This window comes from Columba livia, chromosome 7, assembly GCF_036013475.1.
Source record: "Columba livia isolate bColLiv1 breed racing homer chromosome 7, bColLiv1.pat.W.v2, whole genome shotgun sequence".
NCBI classification, from domain to species: domain Eukaryota; kingdom Metazoa; phylum Chordata; class Aves; order Columbiformes; family Columbidae; genus Columba; species Columba livia.
The window spans coordinates 21,296,809-21,323,067 of NC_088608.1; the positions used below are offsets into that span (position 1 = coordinate 21,296,809).

Below are 26,259 nucleotides of genomic sequence, written 5' to 3' on the forward strand. Positions count from 1 at the left end.
ACAGATAACAGCCTTTCCAATTTTCTTGTGTTATACATACATTGTCTTCCACATCCACCTATATTCAGCATGAGCTTTCTAAATATGCATTTTATTGAATACAACTGGAATGGAATGGAGGAGCTCTTTTAAAGCTTTAATAAACACAATCAGTTATACTAAGTAGTGTTTAAGTGGGATTTAGTCACCCTTCAAATTTTTAAAGAAGCAGCTAAAAGACACATCTAAATGCAGCACTATTCAGGCACAGGCAAGAGCCAAAGTGACAGCAGCATCCAGGTCTTTGCCTCCACAGCTCAGTGCTGGGTGTATCAAGGTTGGTAGTGTTCCCTTTGAAATAGTTTTTAACTGAAAAAAATGTCTTTCTTATAATTTCATAAAACTGCTAATTTAAACAACTTCAGTAAAAAATTTTTGAATTACTATTTTACAATTTGTTAAAAAAATCCAAATGTAATCATTTTGTTTGAAAGTTTGGAAATTTTCACTTATTATTTGATTTATTATCTTTTTTGCTTAACGTATTTTTTGGTTTTACAGAATTGCATACCATGCCACCAGCAGATGTGGTCAATCTGTGAAAGTAATAATTTCCAGTGACTTCATAATGTGACATGATGTCCTAAATCTTTCTTTTAATATTGTTTCAAAACTATCATAAGAAATTGTTTTAGTGATGGAACAGTTTGTCTTCCCTAGGTCAAGCTGTTTTCCATTTTAGTTGTAATCTTATGAATGTATGTTGTACATAACTACTACTGTCATGTAAAAATGTGACTTAACAGTTAAAATATTCTTTGCTTTAGTTTAAAAAGAGTAGCTACTGATTTAAAATGCAAGACTATATCATGACATTCTTACTATGTTCTGTCATTTTCTGACAAGCCAATTGTGGTAAAGCCTATTGCCTGTTGTACATGTGATTATTGCCCTACCATAAAACTGCATGGCTTCATAGACACACAATGTTACAAATTAACCAGAGGCCAAACTTCTAAAAATTCTTACAGGAAAATCTTCCTAACTTCAGGGTCTAACAGAATTTTTTAATGGAAACTTCAAATATTTATTGTCAAAAAGATTTGGAAATTGATCCTAGTACTTACAGATTGCACAAATCTGAATTTACAACTCCATCCGTAGAAAAAGGAATGTCGCGATACTGGTTTTACTCTGGTTCTCTGAGGAAAAGTGTATTACATCTCCTCTGTGTTCCTGACCATCTGTCTTTCTGTGTGTTCATTCCCTTCCCCCTAAAAAAACCCAAACCAAAACAAAACCCTTTTGAACCCAGCAGGCTGTAGTAAACCTTATTTGACAGAGTGGCAGTCTCAAAGGTTGTAAGATTCTACAGGTTTGGTGAAAATAAGCAGCTGTGAAAAGGAGATGCTTACAGTAACCTACTGCCGAAAAGGTAGAGCATAAGCTCACCCTTTATTGACCAGCAGGTATTCCAGATATTCAGAGATATTCAGAGATCGTGAGTGCTAAACCTCCAACAAAATCACTGAGAGTCTCTGCTTTTCCAGACAGACAAGAATCCACTTTAGAAAGTTAAATTCATGGACATTTGGGCTTCAGTGCAGTCCTCAAACTATTTGCTTTTGCTCTTGATGTTCGACCTTCCTGTCAATATTCACTGGTATGGCTTTTGTCTTCCACCTGACCTTTACTAGAGATTTAGATATCGATTCTCAAAAAGAAGTTGTCTTGCCAAGATAGTTTTGAAACATTCCCATATCCTTCTATCCTTCCCCATGGCCATGCCTGCTGTTCTGGTTGGGTCATTGATGTTTACTTTGTCAGGTGACCTCTTAAGATATTTGATGTTATCTGTGCTGATAAGGCTTTTTTCCTGCCATATATTACAGAGTTTTCTGTTAACATCCTTAAAACAGAAGTCAAACTGCTTTTCTCCACACACAACCCCTACCTCGTGTTAGTTTGAGATGCATACTAATGCATGTACACCACTCTGGGCTAGAACATCAGAGATTACAAAAACATACCAAAATTTTTATGGTCACCCTTACGGAAATCTGTCTCCCCTTGCACCATCTGTATTCTGAATCTTGTCTTCACAAGTTTCTTTTTGATTTTTTCCTCAATACAAAATCCATTTTCTTGATCTATTACTACTTAGTGCTTCATTTCCTTTCTATTTTGCATGCAGTCTCCAAAATATCTCCTGAAGGTAAGAGACACAGTTACTTTATTGAGAACTATAATCTTTCAGCAATTACTTTTAGTGTTCAGAAGAGTGGTCTTAAGTCAGTGAGTGCTGGAAATGATCGTATGGAGCAAAGTCCAGGAAGTATCGCACAGGTGCTGACAACAGCATTATCTGGTTTATACAAATGCCACCTGGTCAGAGCAGATGGTAAACTGCCACAAAGCAAGTGAATGCTAAAATGTTGTTAATGCTCCACGCAAACAGGATGCTGGTTGATTTTCTTTAATTTTGTTGAGCTGAAATACAGCAACACAATCTGCTTGTGATTGGTAGCTGTGGTTATACTCATTCATAAATTCTGGTTTCATTTTGATAAGAACAGCTGTACTGACAATATAACTAAAATATACAAGGAGCAATATGTTTGCTGTCCGTGTATACCCTCTAAAAATAACTCTTCTGAAATGCTGAAAAAGTGGTATTTGAAGCTATGGAAGTTTAGCAGAGTAAGATTGCTGAAATTCTTGGCATCAAAATGGCAGTGTAAGGTAATTAATAGTAACCACAACAGCAGAAAGGAAAAGACTTACGCATTTGAGATTACCTACTTGTTATCCGACAACAACATTTTTTCCAAACGTGAGCAAAATGAGACAGCTCTTTGCTAATTTACTTCCTGGACATTACAAAAATTTTAACTCTTGTTATATTGAAAGTAAGACCCAATGGAGTTCATTGTAGTGGAGATAAGAAGAACACTTCTTAGAAACCAGTTCATAAGGTATTGCACCTTGACAGCGGCTTCATTGGCCTGGTGTTACACTATCATAGCAAAAGTGTGAAATCCTTTGGAACACTTGCAGCTCTTTTTGAAATCAGTTTGTGTCCTGCATCTGTTAGAAGCTGCTTTTCCTTTCTCTGATGAAGTACTCTGCGGTCTTCACACCTGAAGGAATGGCTGTACCAAAAACTGAACCCAGCTTTCATGAGTGAGTTGGCATGGGTCTGCAGTGTTTCTGGAACAGCTCTAACATCTGAGTTTTGCCTTCCAGGTTGATACAATGGAGGTTATGCGACACCCTGAGGAAACAACAAACATGAAGCGGCAAACTATGGCTTCCTATTTTCGGGTACAAAAGTTAGCTGTACACAAACATTTTGGTGATAAGAACAATGGATATATCTGAAGTATTTGTGGGATTATGAGATCAAAGAGAATAATAAGAGATTTTTTTATTCTGTTGTGCAACCTTTGTAGCCTTATAGATTTTCTTTTGCTCCTTTTCTTGTTTCCTCATACTTGTATTTAATTTAATGTACATAATTTCACTGAGCATGTTGATAACAGGATTTAGAATCTAGTTTATTTCCATTATAAATGCTAGAGGTCTAGAACAGAAAACTGATTTTGTGCACATAAAATAGCTGTTGTTACTAAAGACTAAAGACTTCATATTTTTCACAAGCTTGCTCATACCTATTTTTAAAGCTTAAGGTTTGTCGTATGTGATAATAAGTAAAAACAATCTGTCTTTTGGAAGTACTGTTATAAATCATATGGATTGCCATTTTATCAGTAGTAATCTTCTCTGGGGTTAATGTATATTCTGCATGTGTGTTTACATCAAACAGGTAAGGAAAAGGCTTTGAGAATATTGGAACTGGAAGCTTTAGGAGTCAGGAAACGCACATGCTAATCCAAGCCTGTTGGTTAATGTCTTTCTCTTGCAGTCACTGCAGAGTGAAAAAGTTTTGAGCTGCACTTGTCCCATGCAGAATGCTCACCAGTGTGGGTCAAAGCTTCGTGCTGTGCAGGAATACCTGTTTCTGTGCTGTGCAAAATAGTGTAAGGAAAGGCATAGAGGAAGCTGATAAATACTGAGATGTTGCCCCAGTGCGAAGGGTACAAGGGCACACATCCAAGCTTGGGAACCCAAAGGCATCATTGTGTCTCTTAATACAAGTATTGATTTAGAGAGGTCTTGCAAAGAACTACACAGATGTAGCTGTGCAGGAACTGTAAAAGATACTCAAACCAAAACAAAACCTGGAGTGAGTGAATGAGTGTGAAAGTACACCATAATATGGATGCAGCCTACAGCAAAGTGACCACGGTCAGCTTGGAATTATACATGATTTTGAGATTGAGTGTATTTGCAACAAATACTGATCATACAGTGGCATAATGAGGTGAAGATGAAGCAGAAGTATCAGTACCCAGAGGAGTCATTGGAAAAGCAGATCTATATGATCTGATCACACTTTTTTCATTTTATTGCAAAATGCAATGGAATAAATCGTTTTCCATGTCTGTGGTACAAAGGAGAAAAAGTAATGGTCCTACATTTCAGCAGGAAGATTTAGGTTAGATGTTGATAATGTTATGAATAATCATGATAACGTAGCACTTCAGTAGATTGTCCAGGGAGATTGTGCACTCTATACCCTCAGTGATCCTCAAAAATGCATTAAACAGAGATGTGCCTGAAGTGGTACAGGTACATCTAGTGTTCTCTATAGGCAGAGGACTGAACTGATGACTTCTTGCAACCCTTTCCCCATGATTTTCTGTGATTGTTTCACAGCAGAGCTTGTTCTTCTGTTGGTTATATTTCATTAGTCGAATGTGCCTACAGTAGAATTATAGTTAAGATATTTTTCAATGTGCGTCGTTGTTTTTTGTTTGTTTGTTTAATATGGACCTTCTTCAACTACAGAAATGTAGTGTAAGGAGAAATAAAGAGAAACAAGTAAGAAATAGTATAATTTTTTTCTTTTTTTTACAGTTGAACACTTTTAATATATTATGGGTTTTAACCTAAAGCTTAAAAATAAATAAAACATCAATGCAGATTAACGTTACAGGTTAAAATGTAGTCAAGCATTACACGCTGTTTATATATCTCCTGCTTAAGTAGTTGCAATACTGTTTTTTGTCAAGTCTGTGCATCATTTTAAATTTTCCTTACTAGTATTCCCTCATGGATCTTTTATCCAAAATGGTTGTTGGACAGCCTCACTTCATCCGCTGCATTAAACCTAATGATGATCGAGAAGCACTGATGTTTTCTCATGAGAGAGTTCTACTGCAGCTACGATACACTGGAATTCTGGAAACTGTCAAAATACGTCAGAAGGGGTATTCTCATCGCATCCTCTTTGAAGAGTTTGTGAAAAGGTAAGAATTCTCTAACATAGCTGTTGTTTTAAAACTCCAATAAAATATATTCTATGTTTAAGTACAGAAAGTTCTACAAACATTGTATAATCTAATTCTTTACTGAGAGCAGTGACTATCAGAGATAAAGACTAAAAGGGATAGCTAAGCTCTAATGGAGAAAAGTCAATGTGAGACCAGCAGTGAGCACATTGTATTCAGTAGCAAGCCTGTCCCCATGGTTCCTTCACTAGAAGCAACAAGTGGAAATTCTGCATCTTAATACAAGGATTTGGAAGGTCAGTGACCTTCAGCCAATGTGTGAAGAATTTGTACATGCTTAAGAGTGAACTAACATAAAGCTGTGTTTGTTTAAAAGAAGTAAATATCTGAAGAGAGTGTTAATTTCAAGCTTGAAAACCTTAATTAGATTAGGCAGAAAACTAGGAATAGTCCAGGGACATTTTCGTTGATTAATTTCAGATATAATGTATTGTAAAAAATGTTTTAAAATATTTTTATGAATAAGGTATTGAATTTGATTTATTACATCTTTTAGTGTGTAGAGAAGTCACAGTGAAAAAATAAAAGTCACAGTGAAAAAATTTAAGACATGAATTCATATCTGTAGTGCTGTACTGGTGTAGTTCTCCATGTAGAGGATCTTCACATAAAAAAACAAAATTGCCATTGCCTACCTATTTTGCCATTACACTTCTTCTTCTTCCACCCTTTTCACCTCTTTTCCATAGCTTTGCCTCATTTTTTGTTACCTCTAGAAATTATGCAAATTCAGCTGAAAAGAACTACTTGTGCTCTGGAGAAGGTCAAGAGCATGTGCCTGTACACTGACATGCAGTGCACTGGTGTAACTGGAAAAAACATTCATGTGCAAGAAAGATATGTGATTGAGAAATAATCGTCATAATAGCTTCATAGCCTTGTAGCCTTTTATATTTGAGATGTCATGAGTGATAACCTCAGTTCACCTGAACCCTTGTCATGGCTACTATTACTAGCTTTAATACAATTCTCAATCTGAAAAAAAGTTATAAATTTGATTCAGGATATGCTATTGTCTTTATGATGGCATGTTTATATGATTATTATGGCTTCCTCTGTTTTTGTGTAGTATTTACTGTTTTCCAATCGTAGGATTGATAATTCGGTAATGGAGCAGAAGCATTACCATTAAGCAATCAACTACTCAGCAGCAGGAACAAGTAGTGAATGGCTGTATCAAGCATTCAGTGTTATTTTCTGAACTGGATGTTGCTCGGCCAGAGAATATGGAGTTAATGAATCTACTGAATACAAGTCACTTACATGACGCTAGAGGGAAGGAGCTGCTGATGTTTTTGAGAAAGAAGAGACATAAGCAGTTTCACAGGCCTTTCTAAAACCCAGAGACTGGGTAAATTTACTTGGTTGTAAATCAGTCATTTGGTCTTGGAAATCTGTGGTCCTTGCATTGAGAGATATTGAATAATAAACCATAGCCTAATCAATTCATTGCCCCTCAGTTCCAGAAGGACAGGGAACTGCTGCAGAGAGTCAAGCACAAGGCAACAAAGATGATTAAGGGAGTGGAGCATCTCCCGTGTGAGGAAAGGCTGAGGGAGCTGGCGCTCTTGAGCTTGGAGGAGACTGAGGGGTGACCTCATTAATGTTTATAAATATATAAAGGGTGAGTGTCACGAGGACAGAGCCAGGCTCTTCTCGGTGACAACCAATGATAGGACAAGGGAAAATGGGTGCAAACTGGAACACAGGAGGTTCCACGTAAATTTGAGAAGAAACTTCTTCTCAGTGAGGGTGACAGACACTGGAACAGGCTGCCCAGGGGGGTTGTGGAGTCTCCTTCTCTGGAGACATTCAAAATCCACCTGCACACCTTCCTGTGTAGCCTCATCTAGGTGTTCCTGCTTCCACAGGAGGATTGGACTAGGTGATCTTTTGAGGTCCCTTCTAATCCCTAACATTCTGTGATTCTGTAATTACAAATTTTTCTGGTTTGTAATATATTAATACACCAAATGAATATGTAATAGGAAAACACTCGAGTATGTGTATCCCAGAAAGGATAAACCAACATGTTAATTTGTCTTTCACAGCAATTTAATTTTCAGACATAGGTTCCCCCCGACCTTTTTGTGTGTTACACGTTACAGTTACATGACTAATTTTAGTAAGGTCACCATTCAAAAGCAGGTTTAACAAAGAGGTTAATTTTTGTGATCACTACCACATCTGTGCAACATCCTGAAGAGGCTGAAGGCAGAATTACTGACCTTAACTTTTATCCAATTTACACACAAGTGAACTAAGATCAACTCCACCGAAATAAGTGTAAATTGAGAAGAAATTAGACCTCATATCAGTAGATTCTTTTCATTCAAAAGTGCACTGAATTTGAGTACAACCTTGAAAAGTAATGGTAAGAAAAAGCAGTTCTGACTGTAGCTTTCCATTTCTACAGATAAGGGCAAGTTGTGTTAAACATGTTGTCAGATATTCCCCGAATTTTTAGTCCAACTTGATGTAATTCTTTCAGGAAAGAAAGTCAAAACAAGTCAACAAGGGAAGTGTGAGGAGATTTACCAATCTGCCCGACTGCATAGGCTACTTCATGAGCTCAGAATATAAACAGGGGGGTGGGAGAGGGGATGTTCTTGCTCCTTTTTTCAGTTCATGCTTTATTTATAAATCAATTCTATTCTGTTTTGCTCTTGGGAAAAACAAAAACAAAGAAACAAAAGAACAACGCTTTAAAAAGCTATCAGTGGAACAAGAAACATTTTTCTTCAACTTACAGCCATGACTAGTCAAGTGTTTTTAGGAACTAAGTAGTTGAATACATAAAAATGTTTGAAAAAACAGGTCAAATGCTAAACAGATTGGCACTTCTTTGTTCATAATCAAAAAGACATTAGGCAAGTATGAACGAGAGTTTCAGAATGTCAGTAAATGTGAGGATATCAAAGATTTTCTAAGCCAGCAAGTTAATTGGTATTTTGATCCTTTTGAGCAACTTAACAACAAAATGGATGAGCCAGCACTTTTTCTCCCTTGATGTTATTAAACAAATAGGTGTGCTTCTTATCTGCCTGTTCAATAATGCTGTTTTGTAAACTCTTAGCAGGAAATATGAGGACAAAACAATCAAAGGCAGGGAACAGAACCATTCAGGGTTTATCAGGTGGGAGGTAAACAAAAGATAAAACTCTGTCTAATGTTACTCTTTACTGTCTTGGGGTTTTGTAGAACAGATTATTTCAGTGTTGCAAACCTGGAGATAGTTTATTGGGTTAAAAAACAGATGGTGAGGAGAGGACTTAATTGGCACTCATTCACACGTTGTTTCTTTTACCAACAATAAAAGCATCTGTTTTATGTAAATAAATATACATATTATTTTACTTAAAGTAAGAAAATGTAATCTGCAGCCTCTATAAACACTGCAGACCTGTCAGGTCCATGGCACTTTGTCTCCATCGGCCTTGTCTCACTACCCCGTGCCATCATGTGTCTGTCTTGCATGTTTGCTGTGAAGCAGCGTGGTCCATTTCTCAGGCTGGAGTCCCGGGTTTCAGGCACAGGTTACTGACCCAACAGGGTGGGCAGGTGTGCCCAGCTTGTGGGGCCGCGTCCTCACCATGCACTGCACAGCAGCTGTGGGAGGTGTGCGCTTGTCGTGGGGACCTACACTGAAAGGCCCGCTGGGTGGGACCCCTCGTGCTTTGTCTGAGTGCCCAAGCCCTTGGAGTTTCACATGACATGATGAGGTATGCAGGTATGTTCTTGCCACATACCCCCACCTGTAGGCACTTTTTGTGGAATATGGTATATACTGTACATGGGTTGAAGAATAAGGGTCTTGAGAGTCTAATGGTGCTAAATGCTGTCATGCTTGAAGCGCCTCAAAAGCACACAGGGATGCGTTGAGAAGCTTTGTACAAGTTTCGTTTAAGGATTGTCTTTTTTCTTCTCTGCCCATTTATGTTCTGCATTAAAGTTCTTTGTACCGCATTAGGATGCAGGATACGCTTTTCCTATAAGCGTTACCCACTCCACAGCAGCCAGATGATGTTACTCAGATCATATGTTCATGGCAATACCAGTGCTATTACTGTGACAGTGATCCCAGTGAGGCTGGTACTGCTTTTTCAGTCTGACGGTGCAAATTTGCATCAGATCACTATTGATACACCTAGAACACACAGTCTCTAAACCATCAGTATTACGCTTCTCATGACCTTAATGAGTCACGTTCTGCGTTGAGTGGAGCTAGGAAAAAAACTGGTCAAATATTGCAAAATCCTGTAAAACGTGTTACCTCAGTGCATGCTTTCTTCTAACCCCCGAAATACAGTGGTGGTAGACTAGTTACTATTCAGAATCAGGGAAGCACAGAATTAAATTAGAAGTCAACATGTTTGCTAGAGAGAAAAATAAATGTTTGCTTTTAAAACTATGTATTTTTAATGCAAACTTACTTTAACACTGAGTCTGCACTGTACCAAAGTCCTGAAGTGATTTCTGGAAACAAAATTATAACATCCCCCATATTTTGATTTTACTATCATCCACAGAACTGTTTATTTGTTTCAGTGGCTTTAAGATTTCCTCAGTTTTGCATAATGTTCCTGTACACTTAGAAAATGGTAAACTGCTGTACCTTCCACAGGTACTTTCTAGACTCTTGTTATTCACAGAATACTGGTAAAGGTTTGCAGAATGGAAAAGATATGAAACCTCTAGAAATGAAAAGTCTGATAACCCCTTATGAATTATATATGAAGAATGGACCAAATGATGTCTTTCAGAGAGTATTTCTGTCATTTTATGTTCATCTGGTGATTTGCAGCATAGATGTTAGGTATCTGCTACTGCATATCAAGAGTATCTTAGATGTTTTTTCATTTTTCATTTACATTGCTTCATTCATACTCCAGACATAAAGTCAAATGTAATTAGTTGTATGAATTCAGATGTGAAAGTTTCAGCAAGTGGTGAGATGCAATGAATACAAGTTGGGAATTTTTGAAAGTTATTTAACAGCTCTTTCAGTGCTAAAAACATGAGTGTCCTAAGCTTTCCAGCTCCAAGGCTGAGAAGGAGCAAAGATCTTTTGGAATGTTGAGAACCTCCTTACTATTGGTGGGGAACTGCTCAGAAATGGATTTTGCCCTTTTGCACCTCGTGCTTTTCACATATCATTGTCTATTCTCCATCTCAGGCATGTATATTTTAGTACAAAGATTTGTTTTGAAGAGGAAAAAGGGTTAATCATTACTTTTTTGAGTTAATTGTGTAGAACTGATGCTGCCTTTAAGTCTGGAATGTGAAGGGAACTTCAGAAAGAGACATGGGCATAGTAGTTAATGGTGCTGTTTGAATGCTGTTTATTGACCAGTTGCACAGTTCACCGTTTAAGGAGGAGAGAGAACTTGAACCATTTGTTTACAGTCAGTTAATCTAATCTAAAGTGACCAACACTAAAATGCCTTCACCATAATCAGCTAGTTAATGCATAGCATCATTCTGAAGTTTTCCATGTGTTAGCATACCTGGATTTTTTTAATGTTCAACTTTAACGCTGCGTGTCCTAGCTTTGCAATTGTTGATCTGGGAATAAATTCAACTTTTAAAATATGTTGGTTTGTGCCTAATGACTACTAAGTACAATTAATCCCATTTTAATGTATGTTTTGTCTAGAATACAATTTGCATCTGTTAAGGATAGGTTGTAGTGCAGTGTAAGAACCACTGGTTAAGAAAGATACAATTCTAGAGTTTCACCTGAGAAATTAGGGCAACTCGCTTTTCTCTTATGTAGTCTTACTGCTACTGAGAATGTGATTGGTCAAATCCTTTTAGGAAACATGTAGATTAATATGTGTTATGTGTAGGACATTTTCAAGCAGAATGCATAACCCAAGAAAATAACACGGATTCGCATGAATATTTGCATGTTTGTGAGACAACACATGATGGACTATAAACTTTATTTTTAAAAATAGAAATAAAAGTAGTGGCTTAAAATAGAAGAGCACTTAAATATTCCAGACTTCTGCATTTTCTGCTGGAATAACATGCATAGCTTACTTTTGGTGATTTTCGCTTTCTTGGTGCTAGTATTTGACTTTTCTCCCTCTCAAATCTGTAAAAGTCCATTGAACACCTCAGGGAGCACCCACTTATTCAACAGAATTTGCAGACTTGCAGTGAGATGTAACTGTGCTGAAGTATGTTATGCAGTTCTGTAGATGGCATACTTATTTTACACAGGTTAGGCAAAAAGTTTTATTTTTGCCTTCCTTTCTTTTACTCTGATTTCTAGCACTTTTCCTTCTTCTCCCTATCGTTCGTTCACTCACTTGTCTGAAAAATTCAGAGCAACCTCAAGTATTTTCTCAGTTGCACTGGTTATTGCAAGACCTTGATGGATTATTACACCAACTGCAGATTTCTAGAATGCATCAGATTCTCATCACCACTATAGTGCCTCTTATTTTGCTGTGTCATATATATATTCTCAAATATCTTTTCATGATAGCTGTGTCATGATTTATGAAGAGGACTGAGTATAACGGAAAATTTGGCCCGTGAGTTCTGGAAATGGAGCTCTGAGCTAGAGAAGAGCAATGAAAGTACATATTGATTGTCAAGTCAATTATTTCTTTGTGATTTGGTTTTGCAGGTATTACTACCTTGCATTCAAGGCACATGAGACTCCCCTTGGTAGCAGAGAAAACTGTCTTGCCATTTTGGAGAGATCTAAACTAGACAACTGGATTCTGGGCAAAACGAAGGTAGAGGATGCTAACATTTTCTTAAGGATATTATCCTTTTATAATAGCAAAATGTGTCTAATAGTGGTTTGAAAAGCACTGCAAGAATGAACAAAAGAGCCAGAAATTTGCTCCAGTTAGCCTCCCAGGTTACAGAGGTATCCTCCCAAGCCCAAATTAGTGCTGCAAGAGGAGGGGTGCACTGAGTACCTCCCCAAAGCATGCTCTGCACAGGCTGTACATCTGTCAATGCCTACTGTGGTGGTGCCTCCCTGAAGTTCCTCCTCCTCTTAATCATAGCATGACTTGAAACTCCACACTGGCCCATCCTGTGAGTCTGGCTGGTACCTTATCCATTTGTGGAGTTTCAGGGGAGATCCTGCCGGCTCTGTCAAGAGCCTTTGTTCATGGTTCCAAATGGAGTGGATGACTTCTGTAAAATGGTTGTTATAGAATATCTTGGGTTGTTTTACAGTGCACAAAGGAAAAACAAGGAGAATTTCGTGCTCAAGACCTAGATAAAGTAGGTGTAAGCACCCGTAGGATTTGCCTCCTGAAGCAGAATGCTGTTAGACAGTAGTATGTCTAAAACCAAATTTAACTCAGGATTTATTTTCCCACTGACAAGAAAGGTTATATTTCAAAATTGTTGATACCTGAAATATCCTCCGGCCAATTTACTTTGTGAAGGGGATAAATATGTAGTTTATTTTGTGATGGGGTAATTATAATCAGTGGAATAATGAAATTCCACAAGCACACTGAGAGCAAATATTTGATTCACTACATTGCTACGATATCAACAACCAGTACTTTACTAGTTTTCTCAGCAACAGTGCCCTAAAATAGGCTTATAGGAGACTAAAGAAAAGGCAGAATACAAGAGATTATGTTACTGCCTGCATGTAATACTGATTTTTTTGTTGTTCCATTTCAGGTTTTTCTAAAGTATTACCATATAGAGCAGTTAAATTTGTTCCTGCGAGAAGTTATAGGGAGAGTGGTGGTCATGCAAGCCTATATCAAGGGATGGCTTGGAGCAAGGAGGTACAAGAAAGTCAGAGAGAAAAGAGAAAATAGTGCTGTTACCATACAGTCAGGTAAATGTTCACATTCCCTATTTCACTGAGTGTCTTTGCATTTCAAGCTGTTAAATTGCATGTACATTATTTATTCATTCATAATAGTTTATTTTGAAATCAAAATAACCAGAGGTGCTTTTCTCTCCAGCTAATTGATGCAAATATTATTGATTTACTCTAAGCTGTCACCTTAGTATTTGATAATGTCTTTATTTAAATATTTTAGTATTTTGGACGTGGTGCCTGTGCACAAAATGAAAATTTTGTTAGGTATGTCTGTGCTAGCATGCAGCACATAAATGAAATGCAGTAACGTGCCCCCTACCCCCATGCATACCAGAATTCCAGTTAACATACATCGTGGGGTGGGCCTGAGTGGCTGATTGTCAGTAATGTAGGAGGCTTCCTTAAATTGAATTTGGGGAGCTGTGTGAGGAGGGGAATTCTAGTGCTGACATGATCATGTACCTTTGCCTTTTGGATTAGGACATCAGTGAGCACATGGTGACAATTAAAATTTGGCTGAGTGAAGCAGTGTTTGAAGTTGTGGGGATGTGAATCCTGCAGTCGTGAACCCAGAGTTCAACATGTGGGTGGGTGGGGGAGAGGTACTGGGGGTTGGGTCTGGAGTGGTTATGGCAGGAGGGATGAAAGTTTCAGCACATCTCTGGCTCTGTAGACTCTGTAGCACTTCCTTAAATAAATGTAATTTCCAGCACATGGTTTTGTATTTTTAGCCTGGAGAGGATATGAAGCTCGCAGGAAGTACAAGGAAATAAGGAACAGAAGAACTGATGCCGCTATACATATTCAAGCAGGTAATTAAAACATTATTTCAGTTGCCAACACCTATTTTGCTGTGGGTGATTTCATGTGTCAGTATTTGTAGCCAAGAGAAATACACACAGTACAAACAAAAGCTATCGAAAACTTTACTTTTGATCGTTTGTGCTTCAGTATCAAATGACACCAGTGACAGGTATCAGGCACTTTGTGCTTTTGTAAGTACTTCTCTGGAAGCAAAACGTGCTCCTTAAAAGATGTTGAGTTAATTCTTTAAGATTCTTCTGAGCACAGTCGATACGATTCAACTATATGTAAAGCTGTATGAAGCACTGAACTGATTTGACTGAAGTGTGGATGGGAGGCACTGGACATGCATTTCTCTGCCTTTGTGTCAGCCCTCATCTTGGCAGGCTGCCAGGTTTTTGTTTTGACTGCTTGCTGGGTTTGCCAGCTTTGGCCAATCTTTTGGCTCTCTGCCAGACTCCTATGCAGCCATATCAATATGAATTTGAATAAACTTTAAAGAGATTATTGGAGGAACAGGCCCATAGGGGTGTGTAGGTCTCTGCTAGAGAGCAGGGTACCATATGGCACAGAAATCTAAGATCCAGTGCCATGAACTCGATGGTGTTTTCAGATGCTGCCAATGTGAAGCAGCCTCCATGTGATGCAGTGTAATGCACCTTCCCTGTCCAACCCCAGGCTGAAAGGCTGTAGCCGATCAAAAGTGAGTTGTAACAAATGTATTTACAGATAAACCAAGGTACCACCTTTATTCTACCAGCTTCCTGTGCTATGACTCCTTAAGTTTTGTCACCTCTCTATTCTGTATTGTAAAGTCAGGCTGAAAAAGATGTGTTCTAAATAGTCTTTTAGTTTGTTCTCAAACCATTTCCAGTAAATAAATTTGTTTTTCTTTTGTCTGAGTTTGCTACTCTGAAATTAAGCATCTCTGTGACTTTCAGCAGAAAACAAATACCAATCTAGTTACAGAAAGGAATAGAGTATCAGTAGGATAAATAATAAAATGGATAGCTTTGTATGCCTACTGTTATGTGGAATCGTGAACTATAGTTCTGGGGTCAAATGCAGAATATTCTATTAAATAGAGAACTGTTAAGGAGGAATTTTTTTTCTCTCCATGCAACAAGCACTAGGATACTGCAGAAGCACTCTCTCCCCTTTTTCCTCTCCTTTGCATTGTCATTTCCTATTGTTTTCCCGATAGCACAGAGAGCAGATCTTAAAGTACCCCTCCAACTATCCTGAAGCATTTGCTGCATTTACACTTGGCCATATCTGGACTTCGTTTTCCTGACTTTTACAACAGCCTTTTGCCGTAAAAAGGAAAGTGAAACAGTTGACCCGTCACTGTCCCGCTATTGCGAGTTCCTAAAGACAAGAGTTATCTCAGGTTCGGTAGGAAGCTGGTGTGTAGCGGGATCACTTGGAGACTGTAGGGGACATTCTACCTTAAAGTTTTATCCAGCCAGAATTTTCAGTTGTGTAGGAGGTGTGTGCTCATCACTAGCTCTTTAGAGGAAGCAATGGATCTATTCTGCTGTCTGCCATCTCTGAGACATGTGGAACATGGTAGAGCAGGGGCGATGGGAGTGTACACGTACCCTTGAATTTGGACACTTCTGTTGAGCCCCCTGGACCTAAAGCTGGAGGAATACTGGTAGTGCTCTTCCCACCAGCACACACACCCTCTTCCTGTGTCACCTGGCAATTGACAATTTCAGCCATCAATCTGGGCAAAGAAGCATTAGGACTACAGTGTTAAGAGTGACACAGTGCACCTTTGTATTAATTAGGCTGTCTGCTCCTCCTATCCTGGCACTGCATTCAAAAGGGTATAATAATAATAATCCTCAACACATTTCTGTCTGCCTTTGGAAACCTGTATCTAAGACTTCTTACTTGAAAATTCTTCTTGTGCACATTTTCTCTCCTCTATATGCTAATTATTCTGTATCTCAAATCAAAGCTTGTGCTTGCTAATGGTGGCCATTTTCCAGCTTTTAAAGTACACTGACAGTCTTTCTGTTGTTTACATTACACTGTCCAAGTGCCTGGTGACATGGAGACAAAAGCAACTCCAAATCTCTCCCTTCCCTGCACATCTTACAATGCAAGTATGTAGTTCAAGGCAGCTTTTCAGTAAAATGGAGTATGATCACCTTTGTATATTTTTCAAAATGAGGCATTTCAGGCAGTGGGATATATCATTTGCATTTGTCATCCAGACATTAGCAAAACCATATAATTAAAATATATGTACTTCCCTTTCCTTTCCCCCTCCACCCCCGGCTCAAGCAGGCCTTGAAATTTAGGAAGCATTTGGCTTACATGTTTCTACAGAACAGCGCATATTGAAATTTGTTTTCCTTTCATCTCTTTCCCAATAAAAGCAGCCGCTCGGCTTATCCCTTTAGCTTCCTCAGAACTTCCTTTCAGAATTCCCGATCTATTACAGCACATTCACATACCAGAAACAAGATGCCTTTTCATGCTGTCAACCTTTTTCATCTGAAATGTAAATTAATTCTTGCTGGTACGCTTTGACAGAGATCAAAGTAGGGGTATTAACCTTATTGGGCCTTCTCTTCATCAGAATCAGTTCCAAAGACTGCGAGGGTAGTGTTAGGAGGCCAGTCTTCACTGTTATCTATGGCCCTCCTCCAGGCAGTCCTCTGTCTACAAGTCAGCATTTCAAAGGCGCTGATTTCTTTTGTAAATGACCTTATCATTACTTTAAACTGTGTGAAAAATGATTTGCCTGAATAATTCTTGCAGGATTATCCTGCTCATTTTAATTGTGGGGGGACTTCATTCAGATTCCAGGATATTGTTTAAGTGGTTTTGACAGCAAGTGATCATAGCCTGATATAAAGGAAGAACACAGCTCCTGATTGGAAACCTCTTGACTTGTTCAGATTGTTCATTTCTTGCAAGTCAGTCTTTGAGGTAGGCTGCATTTGCATTTTAAAAATAAACAGATGCCTTTCAAATACATGAGCTGGTGGTCTGGAGATCTCTGTGGGCCCAGCAGTTCACTATCCATTGAAGAAATGTTGGAAGAAAAAAACAAACTTAGGAAAAAAAACAACCCTCACAATGTACATGAGGATACAACTCCTGAGTGTATTATATTACACACACACACAAAAAATCATTATTTCAGATGGGGGAAAACACCCTTGCTAGGAAACAAAATATTTGTGAATTTAAATTAGACAAGGAAGAAGAAGTTACCCTACTTCAGCATATCTACATCACAGGTTCTCAGAATACATAAATGTTATTAGACTGGTGGCTAAAATGGTACACAGGGTACTGGCGGTCTTTCCCACTCTTCCATTCACACTTTCCCAAACTGTGAAGGTTAGAAAATCCTCATTTTTAACTTAGAGATGAATTGTAAAGAACAATTTTGTGTAAAGTGTTTGAGTTAACAATACTTTACACTTCTGAGTATTTCTTTGTAATTGTGATTTGTATTGTTTTGATTTACATCTACATAAAAGGAGAAATATTTTGTTAAAATAAAGAATTTTTTTAAATTATGTTGCCAGATTCACAGCTGGTTTAAATCAGTGTGTATATCCACTGAATTATCTGACTGAAATGTTGGTGCACTGATTTACTTCACATGCAAGTCTCATTTAATATTTCTTTGTATTAGAATAATTCATTAATTAGAATTTAGAGCAACAGATAATACAATTATGTTTTCTAGTTATGGTAGCATGTATTTCCATACAGTGTGACCATTGTCCCTAAAGACTTGAGGGAGGATTTTAATCTGGTTATTTCATTTGTGAGCTGACATTGCCAAAATGCCAAATGAGTGGTGCATGCGATTCACTTAGATCCGAGGTGACATCACTGAATTCATTTTAATTAGGCCCACTTTAGCCATCTGGAATATAGTGTGCAGCTCTGGTCAGGACTGAGTTTAACTATGCTTCCAGAGGTGAAAGGCAAATGACTAATCCATTGAGCCACCATCTCCTCCTCCAACACGTGCTCACACACTCACCATATGTCACACTGTATTGGAAAATTCTGTATCAAGAACTCAAGATTTGGGCCTTTTTTTCCCTTTTCTTTTTTTTTTTTTTTTTTTTTTTTTACATAAAAAGTGGTGGATGTTCAGAAGGAAACCAGATGAAGCATCCTCTTGTAAATTGCTTGCTTTCTATAACTTCTACCTAGGCAGTGTTGCTCACTATTTACATATCTCTAACATACTTCTGGCAAAACTCACTCCCTTCTGATAAAAAAAAGGCCTAAGAACTGCTGTAATTTACTATTTTACATTTATAATAAATGTGAGCATTTAATACAAGTGTTACCTTGGCGATTTTCAACAGCAAAGGTATTGTTGCTTCAATAGAAGACAAGCAAGTATTTCTTGAAAACCCTATATTTATCCATCTATTTATATACCTATGTACGTGTGTGTACATGTATTCGGCTAATACTGTTGTATAGATTTAGGCATTAGATGACAAAAATGTTCCAAAACCTTCTAAGTACTCTATAAATATATCTAAAAATATATATTTTTAAAATGTTCCTGAAAATAACAACCACTAGGTAGCAGATCCTGTTTTACTTTTTTGTATCGTTAATTTTCTTCCTTTTAACTACATTTTCAGTGCAAGAACCATTGAAGAGATGTATGTGTTTCTCTTGATGGCAGCTGAACTGACTCGTTGTATGACCTTGATTTCATATTCAGGGTAAACCAGACTGGTTTCTACAGGCTGCATGGCTTTGGTTAACTTTATTCTTCCATCTCTTTGTGTTCTGTACTAGCTTAGGGTGTCCAGTAATTCTTCACTTTTAGCATCTGTCTCTAGTAACCATTAAAAGCCTGCTGCTCATGTGCAGGGAACATGTTAGAAAAAGTGAGGTGGTCTTATCAAGTATGAGGTCCTATATTCTATCGCCATCTCTGAGCTAAGCTCTGTCCATGTGAATATGTCTGCATTTCTTTTTTGTTTTCCCTCCTGGATTTGAGGAGATGAAAAGGAGACCACGCTTACTGGATTTCACACCCTTGCTAAAATCAGGAAGGGACAACAATGTACGTTGTCCAACAATATGTTTGAAAATCTATTCCATTCACTTGCTGATATTGACAGACAGTTTCACTGTTATCTTCACTTTTTTTTTTCCTTTGACCAAGTCTCAAGATCAGTGACTGTAGTAATGTGTAGTAATTAAAAACTTTGTGTCCAAGTGGTGATATGCATCAGTGGCACCAGTCCTGATGACAGCCTTGGTGAATCTTACTCATGATCACCGCTTGCTACTGGTAGTTACTGCTTGTATGTGAGAACTTGTGACTTACTTTCTCATAATGCTTCTGCTGGGGAACTGAAGACAAGAGTTGTTTTTTTCTGCTACTAAACAGGCATCACCCAATATTCATCCAGAATGAGAAGTGAAAGAGGGGAGGTATTCGTGGGACCCAGCAAAGGATGTGACTCTCCATCCCTTTTACTGTTCATGAGAATTAACTTGGCATGGAGTGAAGAACCAGATTTGTGGGCTCCAAATCCTCTCAGATATTGTTAGTTAAACTGATGAATGCTTTTCTAACTAGGCAAACTAAGGAAGTGATATCCCATTTGTAGCAAATCAACTTCTGATTACAGACTACCATATCTTCTCTTCAGCAAGAGTGAGTTTCATTCCTGAGTTACTATTATACGCTATTTTAGGTTATATTGTAGGTTAAAAATGTGTGTAGAAAATATCTGCTTAACGTGATTTTTTATGACTGAGAATGAATCCTTCTGTTTAAAATACTACATCGTCTCCTTTCTTTATACTACTTATATAGAATTGTGATTATTTAGCTTTGATCTTTCTACATTGTGCTTCACAATTTGCTCTGTAACTATATATTTCCTATGGGAATCAGAGGAAGAATGCCTGGACCTTTCCTAACTGGAATTGTGCAACATTGTGTGTAATGTATATGCCTTGGTACTTAGACCTTAAAATAAAGGGTTTTGACTGCAATACACCGAATTTCATACTCCCCGAGGTAAATATATTGTTGGTTTGCTAGGTGCTGCAGCTGACAGAAAACCCGCTTTGTGTGAGAATTGATCAGTACAAGAAGTAAAAATTCATGCCCTAAATTGTGGCACATAAAACATTTAACACTGAGTTACTAACAGAAGTGCTAAAATTAAGTTCACTTCCTATGTTGCTCTTCAGATCCTGTCATCTTTGGCTATGTAAAGATCAGGGTTAAAGATACTGTTGCTGCGAAGTTTGGAATATAGACTGGATGAGGTGAAAATGAGGTGACAGCTGGTAATCATTCTTCTTCAATGATGCAGTGATTGTTCATGGAGCAGTAGCAACATGAGTCTGCTAATTTCACACTCTTTGAGCCAAGTGCTTAGTGTCAAAACCAGCACCAGTCAGTAATGCAAATTGCTGTGATGGAGCAGCTTCCCAGCCTCTCAGGCTCCCCCAGTAGAATTCTCTGCATATGCATTTCTTTTGAAACATTATAGATCCAGTTAATAAATGTTGAAAAGGTGCAGTCCTACTAATGCTTGATGAAGCTTTTGAGAGAGACACAAGTTTGTTTATCCTGCTAATTCAGTTATCCCATGAGTCCAAGGGAAAGTGGGAAAAATACACACATTTACCTGTCAGATGCAAGATATTCTAGAAGAATGTTAGAAACTGGTTTGTGGAAAAGTTAAGTTGAAGAGGAGTTGATTTTGAAAATGTGTATGAAATTAAAACACAGGGTAAAAACCGTGTTTATTATATCAGATACAGCATGTTCTGTATCATGCATGAGGGAAAGACCAAAATGGTTATACTGACATTAACAAGAGTCTCTGGGAAAAATAATTTTAAAAAATAAAATCACGGTAAGTTTCAGGGTTGATTTTTATAGACAGACACACACATGCAAAGAACTGCTAAAAGCTGAGAAATTACTATGGATAAAACTGAGGTTTATCTTATTAGTTCATTTGTTTCAGTGCTTCTTTATCTTTACAGTAGTCCACCGGCTGACTGATACTCAGTATGTTTCAGCTGCAGAGAGGTGGCTGCTGGCCAGCTGGCTGTGCTGCCGGCAGCGGAGGAGGCTCCTCGTCTGGTCAGTAGGGGATGGTTAAGCACTGGAAGCCTGATCGCATGGGGCGAGTGAATGTTCGCCTCTTCTCTGCCAGACAGGCAGACGTTTCCAGTGGGATTATTAAGGATGGAGAGTTCCTCAGCCTCACAATACCTGAGCTCTGTATTCAGTACAACACCTCAGCAGGCCCAGCTTCTGTCGCGCTTTCTGTGAAGTGAATGGTTATTTATTTTAGTAACCTCTCATTAAAAGGCAATTTTTGCTGCTTCGTACCCTGGAAACCTCAGTAGCACTGAAATGCTTGGATTGTTGTGGTGCATTGCATACCACAGCTTGAACTGTTCAAATGTTTTTCATTTTCTTATACAGGACAAAAGTACAACTCCATATATTTTTGTGGAGATAGGTGGCTGAAAAGAAGACCATTAACACTAAACAGGAATTAAAATTGAAAAGAAGGGATTAGTTACGGCCCTTTCCTAAGGGAAAGAGCAGATGCAATCAAGGTAGCTCTGTTTTGTTTCCTCCACCATCTTTTCATTATGCAAAACCACCATGAATGTGGAGCTAAATTTGTAAGAGTAATTAAATGGAAGAAAAGGGAAATCAATCAATTATCTCATAACTTGGTAATAATTGAGGGATTACAAATTTTACAGGGTCTTTATGCTCTGTTGTGCAGGTAGTGCCTACTTTCAGTGTTTTCCTAAAATCAGAGGCACGAGATGCAAGGAAAACTTGTTATTCTTCGGATCATTCTCTGTTGTCAATTTATTCTATATTTATTCTACCTCCTGATTTCCCGCTGTAATCTACAATGTTATCTTGACCCTGATCCTATATGAGGTTGCCCCAAACACCATTTCTGTACCGATACAACATCCTGTTGTACTATTTAGCCCTGGAATCTAGGAAGCCCAAGGAGAAGGCTCCTCTCCTCCTTTGGATAATCAGTCCCCAGACTGACTCTGCTTTTGCACATGTTTAGGGTGCTTGAAAGCTTTTCCTGGACAGGGATATTTTTTTTTCCTCAAAATCATCATATTTCCTGATCTTAGCTCCAATTTTCTTTTTTGTCTTACTGTTTAAGTTGCAGTTCTGCTAGATTAATAAACAGCTCCTTTCCCTCAGAACCCTCAGCCATTGTTATTCAGCAGCTGCTTGTTGTACACAACTATGGCATTGATATGTATTTACTTGCTTTGTTATTCAGCCCTTTCTCCCCTTTTATCGAGGTATTTCTATTTATAATAATGCTCAAAATAAACCCTACAAGAAATAAAATTTGAAAATTTGGGGGTTTAAGTGTACGTTATGATACTTTTTAGTCTATTGTCCTAAGTGCAGTATGTATCGCTTCCTGTGGCTTTTGCTGGAGTTTTCTTATGACCTATTCACAGGTGTCAAGAATTCAAGCAAATTCACATCAGATAAAATTATGGAAGTAATTAAGTTATTTATAGGCACACAAATCCAGAGAGACAATCCATGGAAATAAAGGGTGTAAATATCTTCAAAATGTTATTCATTGCCATTTTCTTTGCCATTTTGTTTCACTGCATGCTTGCTACTTCATTTAGTGTTTCTATTGATTGTTTCGTTCTACTCTTTTTTCTATTAATGGCATAAGTTGCAGTTTCTGTAGTTTTTTTTTTTTCCCTGATTATTTTATGAGAAGTATTTCAAATGTTTTATTATGGTTACAGTTCATTGAACATTAGAAGTTCATTGAAAACTAGACATTTTTCTAGTTTTAAGTGAACATATCTGTCCCTGGCTCCTCACCCCCATGCCCCAAAATAAAAGCAGGTAAAACGTCTGATTCTGTAAAATTCTGACTCATTCAAATTGTCAGAGCTGTAATTAAAGAAAATGTTTTGGGAGTGATTTTCTAATACGTATTTTAATACATTCTAAGCTGGATTTCTATTTAAATTAGGCATGTTCTTATTTTGAGGCATTTTCCTTGCCTGGGCTATGCCAAGTGGTCACTATAACAGTAAGAGTGTAAGGCTCTGTATAATTTCCAGCTGTTGTAAAAATTGCAAACATTGCAGTCACCCCTGTGAGGTGCTAAGTGTTCTTTCTGTCCCCTGGCTCAGTAAAAGTTGAGGCACTGCAGCGCCAGGTGCCGGTCTGCGTTTCAGGTTCTGCACAATTTTTCTCTAATTCATAACTATGGTTTTTAGCTTTCAGGGGATATATTGTTCGTAAAAACTACACAAGATTGAAAAGCAGCACTGGGTGTGTAGCAGATCCTCAGCTTACAAGCAGCCGCTCTACTTCTGATTTTGGCTGTGAAGACCACTGGTGAGTCAAATCCTTTGCTGTCTATTGTGTAACAGAAGTCATTTTCCACACAATAAGATCTGAAAGGAGCAGGCGCATCATCATGATCCAGCCAGCTCTTAGGGAATCTGCCATTTTCTGGGAATGAGCAGCTGTAGGTTAGCTAGTCCTCTCATCAGCTTAGTCATCTCAGTGTTCTCCCAGTTAGTAGAATTAGATTTATGTGCAGTACTGTTTGTCCTGGGTCCTGTTTCTAGGCCCTTCTCAAAAGTACCCAGAATACCATAGATTGTGCACAGCATTGCAGGTGCTCAGCATTTTGGAACTGACTGTGGCACATGTTATTAAATCTCAAGAGGAGAGGGTTATCCTTCTGTGTCTGTAAAGCTCCATGCAGACCAGCAATGAAATAGAGAAAAGAGCTGTAAAAAGCAGATGGACAAGCCACTGGCAGAAAGCCTAGGAATACTGTAAACCGCAATAGTGGTGCCCTCCTTTTTGTAGAGGAAGGGTGTTTTAATCTTCTTACCAATGGAGTAACTCCAGACAAATGTCACCCTGACACTTCCTTGGGTATGAGAGGCAGGAGGGATCTGTCATGTCTTTAGTTGTTGTCAAAGTCTGTCTCTCCGGTAGTGTTCTAAGAGAGGTGGCTGCATTTGCTGGATTAATCCCTTTGATTAGCAAGTTTCATTGACTAAGAGTTTTGAGGTTTCTTGCTGTGGCATGGGCATAAGGACATCTAGTGCTTCTTTTAGCTCTTATTTCTGTTATTTTACAAGTTTCCTATAGAGAGTGTAAATGCAAGTTCTGTTATACCTCTTAAGAGTTCTCTGAGGAAACCAATGACTTGCTTGATTGTAACTAGATGCTGTTATTCCATTAAGGGTTGTTTTTTTTTTTTCATTAACGGTTAATTTCTCCAAAATGGTATGTCTTTCTCTGTATATGCTCATGACATTATGTTAACTCTCATGCTAACTTTCGTTGATGGAGATTGAATAAGGTCTGCTACGTGCTCTGGTGTATTACTGTACTTGCTTCAGCAGGTGGGTTGGACTAGATGATCTCCAGAGGTCCCTTCCTACGCCAACCATTCTGTGATTCTGTGATTATAGGATTTTGTCTAGGTGTAACCACCTGCATTCTCTAGGTTAATAGTGCATCAGAATCTCTCCCTTTCAGTATTCTGTTTTCAGCAAGAAAAGGGTTCAGGCCATTGGACAAGGACTAAATATAAAAAAATAATAATGAAAAAGTTTTTTGTAATGATTTTCAGGACAAAGAATGAACCCACTGCAGTTTACCATCATAGCTCTGCCTTTGGCTTGACTCACTGTTCACTGGGGCAATGAGTTTCCTAATTTATTATTCCCTTTATGTGCATGCAGCTCCTTCTGTTTGTTAAGTACTTCAGGGGTGTGTATCTTGTGATCTCTTTAGAACCGTTGATGATTGCAGGGTCATTTTTTCTCCAGTCTGCACTGATGGTTAAAATCAAGAGTTAATAAGCTATTACCAGTTTTCTTTGACATCCCAAATTATAATTATTTACAATGGAAATAGACTTCCAAACAAATGTGTTTTTCTGAATTAGGTACATCTTGCTTGATTGTACATCCCTTGAGGCTCACAGAGACTTCATGGTTCAGTAACAGTGAATTTAGGCTCTATGAAACACAAATATACAGGCCTTTAAAGATATTCAGCCACTGAAATTTTATTGAAATCAATGTCTAAATGCCTTTAGGTATCTGGCCTCAAGGTGCCCATGTAAAATACATTGGCCATTCAGGTCTTGCACCCAGTCCTGATTGCTATGCACGATTGCACAGATAAATTAATTCATACCTTCTTTTGCCTGGAGTTGTGAAGCTGCCTTTACTCCTGGCAGTTCTCAAATTTGACCCCAACAAATATTGCAGATTATTTGCCCAGTCCTATAAATTTATGAGCAGTAGCCTCAGGGGCAAGTGATTTCAGTGAGACTTGAAAATGTTTAGCATTTCACAGCTGAGGTTCAGAATCTTAGGACTAAATCTGATAACTTCCCATAAATCAAGCCTCACTTCTACATGTAGCTGTTACTGGGCTGTTGTGTTTTAAGCATATGGCTGTTTAGTCATACAGGAAACTTGTAGGAAACAGGAAAGCTGCTGAATAATAGTGCAGATGTTTAACACAGTAGCTGGTAATCTGTCCCTAGAGAAGACAGCCTCACTGTGGCTTCACATACTGTGGGACTAAAGTATAGAATAATAACATGGGTTTTTTTGTTTAATTTCCTTTCATGTAATTTCTTTTATTTTTGTTTTGTTTCTTTTTTTTTAACCAGTAGATTTGGAAAATGAAAATTGAGCTTAACGGTACTCGGGGTCAAAAAGCAAAATAATATGCAGTTCTGTTCTATTGTATACACAGGACTATAACTACACATTTAAATGTGTGACAACCTGCTGATTTTTCAAAGATCTGTTAGAAAAGAAGAAGTTACATTATTATAACATATATAAAGCACTCTGTTTTACAAAGTCATGAATTTCAAATTGTTCAGAAAAAAGTGAGCACTTTAAAAAAATCTAATTCCTTCAAGGAAATTGAATCTATATACCTAGTTCACACTCTTCAGCCAGTGAATGCAGGACATGAGCAAACTTAAGCTAATAAATGATGTAGGATGCTAATTAAATGCATGCATTAGTTCATTTAGCATTGCATGTTAAATCTTTCTTGCATTTATATGCTTGACTTGAAAACCAGTATTAACTGTGCTCAAATGCAAAAATCTTCCCTGTATGAAGCTGATGTCACAAGTAACTAAAGACACACTGAGAATTGGCAAATATCTC

General features: G+C 37.9%; 1 protein-coding gene across 10 annotated transcripts in view; it reads left to right on the forward strand.

Annotated features, from left to right (window-relative positions):
- The window catches only part of MYO3B (myosin IIIB), a 249,370-nt gene that overhangs the window by 128,983 nt on the left and 94,128 nt on the right, over window positions 1–26,259 (forward strand). For 7 of the 10 annotated variants that reach the window (XM_065069731.1, XM_065069730.1, XM_065069729.1 and 4 more), the window contains 7 exons: window positions 2,174–2,194; window positions 3,226–3,303; window positions 5,146–5,351; window positions 12,034–12,145; window positions 13,062–13,224; window positions 13,944–14,024; window positions 23,311–23,431. In XM_065069731.1, coding sequence (XP_064925803.1) covers window positions 2,174–2,194; window positions 3,226–3,303; window positions 5,146–5,351; window positions 12,034–12,145; window positions 13,062–13,224; window positions 13,944–14,024; window positions 23,311–23,431 — 782 coding nt within the window. The remainder of the gene's footprint in view (window positions 1–2,173; window positions 2,195–3,225; window positions 3,304–5,145; window positions 5,352–12,033; window positions 12,146–13,061; window positions 13,225–13,943; window positions 14,025–23,310; window positions 23,432–26,259) is intronic. The other 3 variants (XM_065069733.1, XM_065069738.1, XM_065069734.1) reach the window with 2 other exon arrangements.